The sequence below is a fragment of the Caretta caretta genome, chromosome 5 (genome assembly GCF_965140235.1).
Source record: "Caretta caretta isolate rCarCar2 chromosome 5, rCarCar1.hap1, whole genome shotgun sequence".
Taxonomy (NCBI): Eukaryota; Metazoa; Chordata; order Testudines; family Cheloniidae; genus Caretta; species Caretta caretta.
In genome coordinates, this window is record NC_134210.1 from 125,043,068 (window position 1) to 125,056,322 (window position 13,255).

A 13,255-nucleotide genomic window follows, 5' to 3' on the forward strand; every position below is an offset into this window, starting at 1 on the left:
TACATTGCCTAGTGTTATGTGATTGTTCAATGTGGGCTTGCAAAACGGTGATGAAAAATTACCAGGCCAGGCACAGAATCCACTCATCCATCTTTCTTCAGAGGATGAGGAGACCGAAAATGCTCGTGGTATTTATTGACCTGGGTAAGTGACAGTGTCAGATTTTTCAAAGAAGATGCAATCACAGAATCAAAGAAATGTCAGGCTGGAAGGGACCTTGACGAGTAATCAAGTCCAGCCCCCTGCAGAGTGGCAGGATCCAATAAGCCTAGGCCACCCTGGACATGTTTGCCCAGTGTGTTTTTCAAAACCTCCAATCATGGGGTTTCCACAACCTCCCTTGGAAACCTATTTCAGAGCTTGTGAAGCCATATCCAAACTCATACACCTACAAGGTGCTCAAGAGCTGGATATTGGGTTTCCTGGCTTAGAAGGATTTCAAATCTCACTTGTAATGGTCCTGAATTCATGTAACATGCACATAGAATCATAGAATATCAGGGTTGGAAGGGACCTCAGGAGGTCATCTAGTCCAACCCCCTGCTCAAAGCAGGACAAATCCTCAACTAAATCCCACATGCATTTTTATAAGGATGAGCGCAGACAGTATAGTTAAAACTGGATTCATTTCCCAGTGAGAAGCCTGGCAAAAACTAACCAATCAGTCTCTGCTTCCAGGACAGCTGGGAGAAAGCAACTAACTTACTGGCCAGTAAATCAGGACGAGGTCACTTCCCTTCCTTTAGAGTTACCCTGGAGTCAGTGTCTGACAGGATGTTTGCTTTCCTGCTGAGCGGAGCTGGGGAGGAGTAGTGAGGCAAGGTGCCTATTGTGCCCAATGCAGGCTGAGAGGATTGCAGCACAGCAGCCAGGAAGTGTGTCCACCAAGTCTCTGACACCTACTGCTGCTGAGTCATTGCTCACGTCTGCACCCAGCAGCACAGTCCATTCGCTCCTCGTGGAGCTCTCTGCTGCACAGCCAAGATGCCCTCTGCAGAGGCATGGTAAGTGTAAGCAGTAAAGCTGGGAGGATGGGCTTGGCTTTGGTGGGTTAAAGTGCAGTTGCCCAGCTCCTGGGTCCACAAGGGCAGATTTTATACGGTACTTTCAACACGTCATGCAAACGAGAGGTGTGTGGTCTGCAGAATCTAGTTTCTTTTTCTATCTGGGTCACCGGCTCCTGCGATCCCGAGGCCTGCATTAATGAGGAACTAAAAGAAAATAAACCACAACTAGAGCAAGGAGCAAAAGGAGAGACACAGCAGCGGGCCTAGTTCTGAGTTCACACTGCTTTTACCCAGTATAACTACACTGGCTTCCATGAGGCACTCCTGATGCCTCCTGTGTGAGAAGAGAATCAGTACCAGTGTCGACAATGGAGGTAAAACACTCACTGGGACTGGCTGCACTGCTTCCTGCTGTATCTGGGTTCTGCAGCAAAATGCACTCTCAGCCAAATCCCTCCCACATGGACACAGGCAGAGGCCTGTTAATCATTTCTGCCAGTGCTGCACTTGAAAGCCCTGGTCTAATAGATACCATCACAATCTGTAGAGATCCATTCTTTTTTCTGGGTATTTTTTCAGTAAATGTGCTACAGTTATTGGTAGTTTGTATTTGCCTTGATTTTGCAATAAGTGTTAAATTTGTATAAAATCAGTACATTTGATAATAAACTGGCAAATAGTGATGCATGAAAATTATCCCACAGTGCTATAAAAACAGTGAAAAATGACTACACAGCAAAGTCATTGCTACTGTTCTAGAACAGACAGTACATGAAATTCTTGAACACCCATAACATTTTCATAAAACATGCTCATATCTAGCTGAACCATAAGTCATGGACTTCTTGCAGGAACCACAGAGTATAATTTTCTGGCCTGTGGGAGCCCAGAATAGCCGTTTCTGTTCTTAGAATCTATAAGTTAAAGGAGCATCCAGTACAAACTATACATTACTGTCTCAATAACAGTCCTAATCAACAGAACAAAGCACTTACAGGAATATTACAAGCTCTTTGCATGATGAAAGAAATCAAAGGACATTCTTTTCATTTGCCAACCTATACTCTTTTCCCAACATAGTCTCAGTGCACTGTCTCCCTAAGAGTAGAATGAGGTACTAGGTCCCCCGGTTAACCTGTCCCACAGAGGAAGGTGCTTAGGGATTTAGAAGGTCAGTATTACTCTTTCTACCTGTAACTCTAAAGCCATTCAGGTGAAGATACAAACTAGAAGGAAGTGTTGATGTAAAGGCCAGTCGTGATCAAACACAAAGTGCCAGGTCCCACTGAGCAGAGTTGATAAGATTAGGATTCCCTAAGCAGGACCTTTGCCTTTCTCTTGATTGCACTGTGCAGATGTTTAACTAGAGGGGGAAGTTTTCCATTTGTTGTTTATCGATGAGATATGATGCTCTACAATGGACTCCTGTGTATGGTATAAGCACAGTATTTTCTGAAGACAATGCTAGATTTGTAACCCACCTGTCCAACACAGAACCAGAAATCCCCCCTCACCAGGATTCAAACTCACCACATTTCTGGAGGCAAAACCGTCCCCACTTCTCACTTGGAAAGTCAGTGTAACAGGGCTAAAGATCCCAGCCCTCCATGAGCACAGCTTAGCAGTTCAGTTTGTTTCCACAGCTCAGAGACCAGCTTACCAGTGAGAGAGCTGTGAACGTGAAGAGCATTCTGGGTACTGCCATGCAAATGAACGCACTGCCTCAAGATTTCTATAGGAAAGGGGCCTTAGTGGTCTAAACTCCAGGGACAGATCCCAGCAAGGTTGACTTATCCCTTAATCCTCCCAAGGCAGATAAAATGCATGCCATACAGTGAGCTCTTGGGATGTTTCAGATGACAACTTAATAATGATTTAGTTGGGGTTGGTCATTCTTTGAGCAGGGGGTTGGACTAGATGACCTCCTGAGGTCCCTTCCAACCCTGAGATTCTATGATTCCTACCTAGGGAGGTTGTGGAATCGCCATCCTTAGAGGTTTTTAAGGCCTGGCTTGACAAAGCCCTGGCTGGGATGATTTAGTTGGGGTTGGTCCTGCTTTGAGCAGGGGTTGAACTAGATGACCTCCTGAGGTCCCTTCCAACCCTGAGATTCTATGATTCTATGAAGGTCCTGTGCTGTGTGGACACTAAAGCTCTCATCATGACACCCTTTGCAAGTGCAGAGGCTTTTCCCAGGGTCCTTGCCCAAAATGTTATCGTCTTGAAGCCTGATTCTGAGCTCACCCCGGTTTACACTCTTGTATCTCCGTGACTTCTGATTCTTGTCTGGAGTGAGTGAGATCAGAATCAGAGCCCACTCCATCCTCACACAGTGCAGCCTACTTCACATCAGTTAGCTGCTGCTCTCAACCTCTCAGAGATGGCTGCATTACACTGGTGGTGAATACTGTGTATGTAGCTTGTGAAGGGCTTTGGGACCTATCAGCATGGAAGGTGCTATGCAGATGTAAAATACTGGTACAAATTCTGTTTCCAGTTATACTGGAGTGAAACCCATTGTCTTCAAAGGAAGCTACACCCGTGCAATTGAAAGGAAATGTGGCCCATTGGGCCAGCTCCTCAGCTGAATAAATCAGCTAAGCTTCCTTGATGTCAGTGTGAATCCTCCATATTACAGCAGCTTTCTGTGCCAGGCCTCACTGCAATGACATAGAAGACAACAGTCACTCTGCTGTATGTTGATGAAAACAGTTTTGTCCTGAGATGCATTGGAGCCAACCTCTGCCCCACATTTGCAGGGACTGTGAATTGCAAATATTTTCTGCTGTCTATTAGGAGATGGTATGATGGGATAACATGATTTTGGTAATTAATTGATCTTTAAATATTCATGGTAAATAGGCCTAATGGTCTGTGATGGGATGTTAGATGGGGTGGGATCTGAGTTACCCAGGAAAGAATTTTCTGTAGTATCTGGCTGGTGAATCTTGCCCATATTCTCAGGGTTTAGCTGATCGCCATATTTGGGGTCGGGAAGGAACTTTCTTCCAGGGCAGATTGGAAGAGGCCCTGGAGGTTTTTTGCCTTCCTCTGTAGCATGGGGCACGGGTCACTTGCTGGAGGATTCTCTGCTCCTTGAAGTCTTTAAACCACGATTTGAGGACTTCAATAGCTCAGACATAGGTGAGATTTTTCGCAGGAGTGGGTAGGTGAGATTCTGTGGCCTGCGTTGTGCAGGAGGTCAGACTAGATGATCATAATGGTCCCTTCTGACCTTATTTCAGAGTAACAGCTGTGTTAGTCTGTATTCGCAAAAAGAAAAGGAGTCCCCTGGGGGACTAACTTAAAGGGGAAAGGAGTCCAGGAGAGCTGGCTGTATTTCAAGGAATCCCTGTTGAGGTTATAGGGACAAACCATCCCGATGAGTCGAAAGAATAGTAAATATGGCAGGCGACCAGCTTGGCTTAATGGTGAAATTCTAGCAGATCTTAAACATAAAAAAGAGGCTTACAAGAAGTGGAAGATTGGACATATGACCAGGGAAGAGTATAAAAATATTGCTCGGGCATGTAGGAATGATATCAGGAGGGCCAAATCGCACCTGGAGCTGCAGCTAGCCAGAGATGTCAAGAGTAACAAAAAGGGTTTCTTCAGGTATGTTGGCAACAAGAAGAAAGCCAAGGAAAGTGTGGGCCCCTTACTGAATGAGGGAGGCAACCTAGTGACAGAGGATGTGGAAAAAGCTAATGTACTCAATGCTTTTTTTGCCTCTGTTTTCACTAACAAGGACAGCTCCCAGACTGCTGCGCTGGGCATCGCAAAATGGGGAAGAGATGGCCAGCCCTCTGTGGAGATAGAGGTGGTTAGGGACTATTTAGAAAAGCTGGACGTGCACAAGTCCATGGGGCCGGACGAGTTGCATCCGAGAGTGCTGAAGGAATTGGCGGCTGTGATTGCAGAGCCATTGGCCATTATCTTTGAAAACTCGTGGTGAACGGGGGAAGTCCCGGATGACTGGAAAAAGGCTAATGTAGTGCCAATCTTTAAAAAAGGGAAGAAGGAGGATCCTGGGAACTACAGGCCAGTCAGCCTCACCTCAGTCCCTGGAAAAATCATGGAGCAGGTCCTCAAAGAATCAATCCTGAAGCACTTGCATGAGAGGAAAGTGATCAGGAACAGCCAGCATGGATTCACCAAGGGAAGGTCATGCCTGACTAATCTAATCGCCTTTTATGATGAGATTACTGGTTCTGTGGATGAAGGGAAAGCAGTGGATGTATTGTTTCTTGACTTTAGCAAAGCTTTTGACACGGTCTCCCACAGTATTCTTGTCAGCAAGTTAAGGAAGTATGGGCTGGAAGAATGCACTATAAGGTGGGTAGAAAGCTGGCTAGATTGTCGGGCTCAATGGGTAGTTATCAATGGCTCCATGTCTAGTTGGCAGCCGGTATCAAGTGGAGTGCCCCAAGGGTCGGTCCTGGGGCCGGTTTTGTTCAATATCTTCATAAATGATCTGGAGGATGGTGTGGATTGCACTCTCAGCAAATTTGCGGATGATACTAAACTGGGAGGAGTGGTACATACGCTGGAGGGGAGGGATAGGATACAGAAGGACCTAGACAAATTGGAGGATTGGGCCAAAAGAAATCTGATGAGGTTCAATAAGGATAAGTGCAGGGTCCTGGACTTAGGACGGAAGAACCCAATGCACAGCTACAGACTAGGGACCGAATGGCTAGGCAGCAGTTCTGCAGAAAAGGACCTAGGGGTGACAGTGGACGAGAAGCTGGATATGAGTCAGCAGTGTGCCCTTGTTGCCAAGAAGGCCAATGGCATTTTGGGATGTATAAGTAGGGGCATAGCGAGCAGATCGAGGGACGTGATCGTTCCCCTCTATTCGACATTGGTGAGGCCTCATCTGGAGTACTGTGTCCAGTTTTGGGCCCCACACTACAAGAAGGATGTGGATAAATTGGAGAGAGTCCAGCGAAGGGCAACAAAAATGATTAGGGGTCTGGAACACATGAGTTATGAGGAGAGGCTGAGGGAGCTGGGATTGTTTAGCCTGCAGAAGAGAAGAATGAGGGGGGATTTGATAGCTGCTTTCAACTACCTGAAAGGGGGTTCCAAAGAGGATGGCTCTAGACTGTTCTCAATGGTAGCAGATGACAGAACGAGGAGTAATGGTCTCAAGCTGCAGTGGGGGAGGTTTAGATTGGATATTAGGAAAAACTTTTTCACTAAGAGGGTGGTGAAACACTGGAATGCGTTACCTAGGGAGGTGGTAGAATCTCCTTCCTTAGAGGTTTTTAAGGTCAGGCTTGACAAAGCCCTGGCTGGGATGATTTAACTGGGAATTGGTCCTGCTTCGAGCAGGGGGTTGGACTAGATGACCTTCTGGGGTCCCTTCCAACCCTTATATTCTATAATTCTATGATTCTATGAGACTTGTGGCACCTTAGAGACTAACCAATTTATTTGAGCATAAGCTTTCGTGAGCTACAGCTCACTTCATCGGATGCATACTGTGGAAACTGCAGAAGACATTATATACACAGAGACCATGAAACAATACCTACTCCCACCCCACTCTCCTGCTGGTAATAGCTTATCTAAAGTGATCACTCTGCTTACAATGTGTATGATAATCAAGTTGGGCCATTTCCAGCACAAATCCAGGTTTTCTCACTGTCCGCCCCCCCACACACAAACTCACTCTCCTGCTGGTAATAGCCCGTCCAAAGTGACCACTCTCTTTACAATGTGTATGAAAATCAAGGTGGGCCATTTCCAGCACAAATCCAGGCTTTCTCACTCTCCCCCCCCCCCCCAAACACACACACACAAACTCACTCTCCTGCTGGTAATAGCTTATCCAAAGTGACCACTCTCCCTACAATGTGCATGATAATCAAGGTGGGCCATTTCCAGCACAAATCCAGGTTTTCTCACCCCCCACCCCCATACACACACAAACTCACTCTCCTGCTAGTAATAGTTCATCCAAACTGACCACTCTCCCTACAATGTGCATGATAATCAAGGTGGGCCATTTCCAGCACAAATCCAGGTTTTCTTACCCCCCACACAAACTCACTCTCCTGCTGGCAATAGCTCATCCAAACTGACCACTCTCCTTACAATTGTATGATAATCAAGGTGGGCCATTTCCAGCATAAATCCAAGTTTAACCAGAACGTCTGGCGGGGGGGGGGAGGGTAGGAAAAAACAAGGGGAAATAGGCTACCTTGCATAATGACTTAGCCACTCCCAGTCTCTATTTAAGCCTAAATTAATAGTATCCAATTTGCAAATGAATTCCAATTCAGCAGTTTCTCGCTGGAGTCTGGATTTGAAGTTTTTTTGTTTTAAGATAGCGACCTTCATGTCTGTGATTGCGTGACCAGAGAGATTGAAGTGTTCTCCGACTGGTTTATGAATGTTATAATTCTTGGCATCTGATTTGTGTCCATTTATTCTTTTACGTAGAGACTGTCCAGTCTGGCCAATGTACATGGCAGAGGGGCATTGCTGGCACATGATGGCATATATCACATTGGTGGATGTGCAGGTGAACGAACCTCTGATAGTGTGGCTGATGTGATTAGGCCCGGTGATTGTGTCCCCTGAATAGATATGTGGGCACAGTTGGCAACGGGCTTTGTTGCAAGGATAGGTTCCTGGGTTAGTGGTTCTGTTGTGCGGTGTGTGGTTGTTGGTGAGTATTTGCTTCAGGTTGGGGGGCTGTCTGTAGGCAAGGACTGGCCTGTCTCCCAAGATTTGTGAGAGTGTCTGACCTTCGTATCGATGAATCTATTTTTGGCATTGCGTCTGCTCAATCATTGTCTAGCGCACATTTGAACTCCAGTGGTTGTGTGCAACTGCATGTGTTGGGTCGTGTGCAGTGCTCACTTCTCCAGGCCCCTCCTTTGGCGCCGAAGAGATACGTGGGAGCTATGCACTAGAAAGAGAGCCGGCACTCTAGAAAATGCAGGATGGGGTCAGACTGTGTTAACTTAGCTGCAGATTCCCCAGGGGCTGATGCAGGCCTGATGCTAATATGAGTATCGCCAATGTAACAGCAATTTTTTTAAAAGGCTCCACAGGTGATCTTGGCAACTGCAGGCTGGTAAGCCTAACTTCGGTACCGGGCAAATTGGTTGAAATTATAGTGAGGAACAGAATTATCAGACACATAGACGAGCACTATTTGTTGGGGAAGAATCAAGACGGCTTTTGTAAAGGGAAATCATGCCTCACCAATCTACTAGAATTCTTTGAGGGGGGTCAACAAGCATGTGGACAAGGGTGATCCAGGGGATATAGTGTACTTAGATTTTCAGAAAGCCTTTGACCAGGTCCCTCACCAAAGGGTCTTAAGCAAAGTAAGCTGTCATGGGATAAGAGGGAAGGTTCTCTTGTGGATCAGTAAGTGGTTAAAAGACAGGAAACAAAGGGTAGGAATAAATGGTCAGTTTTCACAGTGGAGAGAAGTAAATAGCAGGCTCCACAGGTATCTGTACTGGGACCAGTGCTGTTCAACATAGTCATAAATGATCTGGAAAAGGGTGTAAACAGTGAAGTAGCAAAGTTTGCAGACCATACAAAATTACTCAAGATAATAAAGTCCAAAGCGGTCTGAGAAGAGTTACAAAGAGATTTCACAAAACTGGGTGACTGGGCAACAAAATGGCAGATGAAATTCAATGTTGATAAATGCAAAGTTATGCATATTGACAAACACAATCCCAAGTAACTATATATATAGAATGATGGGATCTAAATTAGCTGTGACCACCCAAGAAAGATCTTGAAGTCACTATGGACAGTTCTCTGAAAACATCCACTCAATGTACAGTGGCAGTCACAAAAGCAAACATAATATTAGGAACTATTCGGAAAGGGATAGATAATAAGACAGTAAATATCATAATGCCACTATATAAATCCATGGTACCTGCACACCTTGAATATTGTGTGCAGCACTGGTCCTGCCATCACCAAAAAGATATATTAGACTTGGAAAAAGTACAGAGAAGAGCAACAAAAATGATTATGAGGCATGGAACAGCTTCCATATGAGGAGAGATTAAAAAGACTGGAACTCTTCAGCTTGGAAAAGAGAAGACTAAAGCAGGATATGATAGACATCTATAAAATCGTGACTGGTGTGGAGCAAGTGAATAGGGAAGTGTTATTTACCCCTTCACATGCCACAAGAACTGGGGGTCACCCAATGAAATTAATAGACAGCAGGGTTAAAACAAACAAAAGGAAATACTTTTTCGCACAGTACACAGTCAACCTGTGGAACTCGTTGCCAGGGGATGTTGTGAAGGCCAAAAGTATAATGGGGTTCAAAAAAGAATTAGATAAGTTCATGGAGGATAGGTCCATCAGTAGCTTTTAGGCAAGATGATTAGGGACGTAACCCCATGCTCTGGGTGTCCCTAAGCCTCTGACTTCCAGAAACTGGGACTGGATGATAGGGGATGCCCTGTTCTGTTCATTCCCTCTGAAGCACCTGGCATTGGCCACTGCCAGAAGACAGAATAGTGGGCTAGATGGACCATTGGGGAAACCCAGTATGGCCGTTCTTATGAGCATCTTCCTAGGCCCAGCTCCTCTCACCATTGTCCTGCTCCTCCCAGCCAATGATCTCCACCCTATAACGGAGGGCAACACTATGGAGGCAGCCCAGCCCCACTTCTACACAGGCAGAAGAAGAACCATGTCTGGAGGATGCCTTCTCTATGTGGATCCCCACAGCCTGACGGGGCTTGCGACTGGATCTCAGGGGAGCTGCACAATTAAAAGGGGTAGGAACATGCAAAGAAATCAAACTGGTGCAACTCTGCTGTCAGGAGGGCAAAGGAACAATGCTACCTACATTACTGGGGTCAGACAAGACTCCCAAAGAGGTGAGGAATGCCTGGGCAGGAAAAATCATTGTTAAAAATAGTGTGGATTCAGAAGAATGTTAAAAATCAATGGTTAAAATGATAATGATAGACAAAGAAGCATAGAGTGTAGAACTGTGCATAGCTGGTGGCCGTCTAGTCTAGTCTATTTCAAATTTGGAGAAGGGATCTAGGCAAACTGGCCTCAAAATTTCAAACTTGGGTGCCTAGCAGTAGGTATCTAAATCCGTATTTAAACACTTAAGGGAAGGTGGTATTCTGAATTAGGTGCCTGCCACTCCCCAGCTCCTATAGAAGTCAATGGGACTGCAGGTGCTCGGCATCTTTGAATATCAGGCCACATTTATTTGTACGCCTCACTGTGGATTTAGGAACCTACCCTTAGCTTCCAAAGTTTCAAAATTTGGGCATTAGGTTTTAGGACGTAACAGGCCAATATCTACTGTCATATCAAAGATACTTAAAATGGCAATAGACACACAGCTAGTGGACCACATGTAGACGGGAGGACATACTAGATTTTTCATACAAAATGAAGAGGGGGAATCCATACTTTAAGTGCAAAACGGAACCCAACCTTACCTGTGGACTCATGGTTTGCTAGCCCCATGCTGATGATCCTGACAGGAGAAGACTTACCCATGGTTAAACACACGGACTTAGCAAACCCTATACCAAATGGAAAAGGTATTGATTTTGCCAGTACTGAATATGGAAACTCTCAAGCAAACGGGGGAGTGTGGGGTGCCTCTTTGCATGTCAGAATCCAGAATTATCTTCCAGCTGGCTATCTCATAGCCATGTTAATATCGGAACCATTTGGATTTTCTTGCATGTGTGCACTGAGTTATTTTCTACACACTCACAATCAAAGGTCTGCTATCAGAGAGCATACTCCAGGAGAGGAGTTTGTGTGTGCTAAATGAATGTGTTTATTATCTGCTCACGTGTCTCCAGGGGCTGGCAGACAAATGCCACTTGTGAGAGTTCAACAGACATGGAGCTGGTTCTGCATTACTCCCTTATTCCATCGGTAAGTAAACCAAGTCACCAGCAGCCTAGACCTGCCATACTCAGCAGAAGTACTGTTGAATGTATCTTGATTATGTGCAATAATGGATCAATTGATTCCTTCCTGCAATCACAGCTCTCAATTCAGAAACAAGCTACGATTGCATCAGACATGGAAACACTGCAAAATGCTGGCAGGAAACTGAACAATGCTTACACCAATTCTATATGGGAAACAAGCCATCCTAATATCTACAAACATACATGTGCCAAATTTCAGTGTTCCTTCATATTGATTTTAAATATACTCTAAGACCTTATGTGTACACACAGCTTGTGTGTGGGCACTGGGGGGATTTACTTAACCTGTTTACTTTCATAGAGTTAGTTTATTAGGCTTATTGCCTGGGGGAACTGATTCAGTCATGTTTGCAGACACAGGGAGTCATTCTGGGTGGGCAGGATCCTCTGTAATTTTGTGGAACCCAAAGGATCTCTGCTTTTCATACTCACAGCACACCGTGGGCCCAGCTGTGAGATGAGTCTGACTGAGTCTGAGGGTCAGGTTTTTGTGGTGGTGTTTCCAGAATGAGATGCTCAGGCTGAGCAAGAGTGTGACTGTCTGTCAATAACTTACACACTAAGAAGGCTTAATCACAGCCATTTACACTCACCTTTGGATTTGGTTCCCTGTATTGTGGCCCTCTTCCTTACACAGAGGGCTGGATGGGATTCTCTTAAGGAGCATGTTAGCATCCTGCTGTAGTTGGGTAGAAGAATCACCCCACGAGGGAGAGGCTGAGGAGAGAAGTCAAAATCAGATTGTCATCAATCCAAGTGAGGGAAAAAATCACATACTGGTACAGGAAAGGCATGCTCCGAAGTGGTAAAAGGAAACCAAGGAAACCTGGAGGCCTAGCAATGTGTGATCGTATCAGCATAACACCCGAGAGCATCTGGCCTCAGTAAGGGGCTCTGTTCTGCATTGCCAGTGTCATGGAGTCTATGATTTAGTGCATCTTCCCCATCTCTATGGTCCTAGTAGGCTGTGTTCTTTCCTAGAGTCAGGGGCTCCTACACTCCCATCTCACAGTTATTCTCCTTTCCTTGTAGTTTGCCATCATTTTGGTGCTGTCCTTCCTTGAAAGAAGAGTGAGCAGGAGACAGATAGATGGAAAATTGCACCTCCTCAATGGCCGCTTTGGAATTGTGATGTGAGTCTGAGCATAACCCATTACGGCTGGTCCCGGCCATTTCCAAAGACATGGCTGCCCTATGCTCCCCTTATCTCTTATAGCAGGCTGCTGTGCTCTGGAGAGGTGGGAGGAGAATAAGATGATGATGAGCTTTTAATACAGGAAGCTCAGTTTGGAGAGGAAATGCCTCTGCAGCCCATTACTATGTCCAGCTCTTGCTGCTGGGTTTCACCAGAAACAAGAAGTCTGCTTCAGTCAGAAATTCAGATGCTCTGACTATATACATCTGCCACAGAAATATCAACAACATTATGAGCTTGATCCCCCTTTCACTGACACCCGATTTACCCCAGGGCCACTCCATTCATCTCAGTGCAGTCACTCCTGATTTACCCAGAGGATCCGAGGGGAGACTCAGGCCCATTGTCTCTGAAGCAGGCCCAATGCCCTTTGCCTGTGGAGAGAGTGGAATGCACTCCCACATGCCTGCCTGTCTCCGCTAGTCACTGGGTCATTTCTGGAAAGGCTGAAATCACTTCTAGTGCTGCAGAAAGCTCACCCTACTGGAGCTCAGGGCCCCTGTGGAAGATGAGGGAGGGACTTCTGGTGTTCTCTCCTGTCTCTGAGCAGCCATGCAGTGCTAGACACAGCCTCCCCATGGGTCCTTACAAACCTCTCTGCAGGAAGGGATTTGCTAACCCACAGCTGCACTGGGTGTTTTGATAAGCACATGTTCCCCACAAGCTGCTTCCATCCTTTTGGTGTCTTATTAGCTAACTGGTCTCCATAGTCCGCTTAATTCAGACCGTATGGAAAGGGATCCAATCTACAGAAATCTACTCCATGAAGGGGCTGATGGCTGTATCTGGAATATATAGCAGCACCCAGTTAAGGAGAAAACTTGGGGAGCCAGCCAGCAGTGCATATGGCTGTGAACACTCTGTGAAGGGAAAGGTGTGAATCACTGAACTACTACACACATGGGAACCTCCTTACTAGAGGGCCCGGCCATTTGTTACTATGAAGTGAGCTTCCACTAGGCCCAGCCAATGCCCGTGTTTTCCCATTTGGCTCAAGGATGCCAAAGGACCCACTGAAATGTTTGAATTATCCCACAGAAAGGTGCAGCTGTCTGCCAAGAGCTGGTTACTGCTGCCCA

General features: G+C 45.9%; 1 protein-coding gene across 4 annotated transcripts in view; it reads left to right on the top strand.

The window, feature by feature from the left end:
* Positions 1-763: 763 nt before the first annotated feature.
* The window catches only part of LOC125637250 (stimulated by retinoic acid gene 6 protein-like), a 39,789-nt gene continuing 27,297 nt past the window's right edge, over positions 764-13,255 (top strand). The window contains exons 1-3 of one of the 4 annotated variants that reach the window (XM_075128868.1): positions 764-1,004; positions 10,847-10,922; positions 12,014-12,114. In XM_075128868.1, the coding sequence (XP_074984969.1) occupies positions 985-1,004; positions 10,847-10,922; positions 12,014-12,114 (197 nt within the window). In that variant the 5' untranslated portion in view covers positions 764-984. The remainder of the gene's footprint in view (positions 1,005-10,846; positions 10,923-12,013; positions 12,115-13,255) is intronic. The other 3 variants (XM_075128867.1, XM_048851497.2, XM_048851498.2) reach the window with 3 other exon arrangements.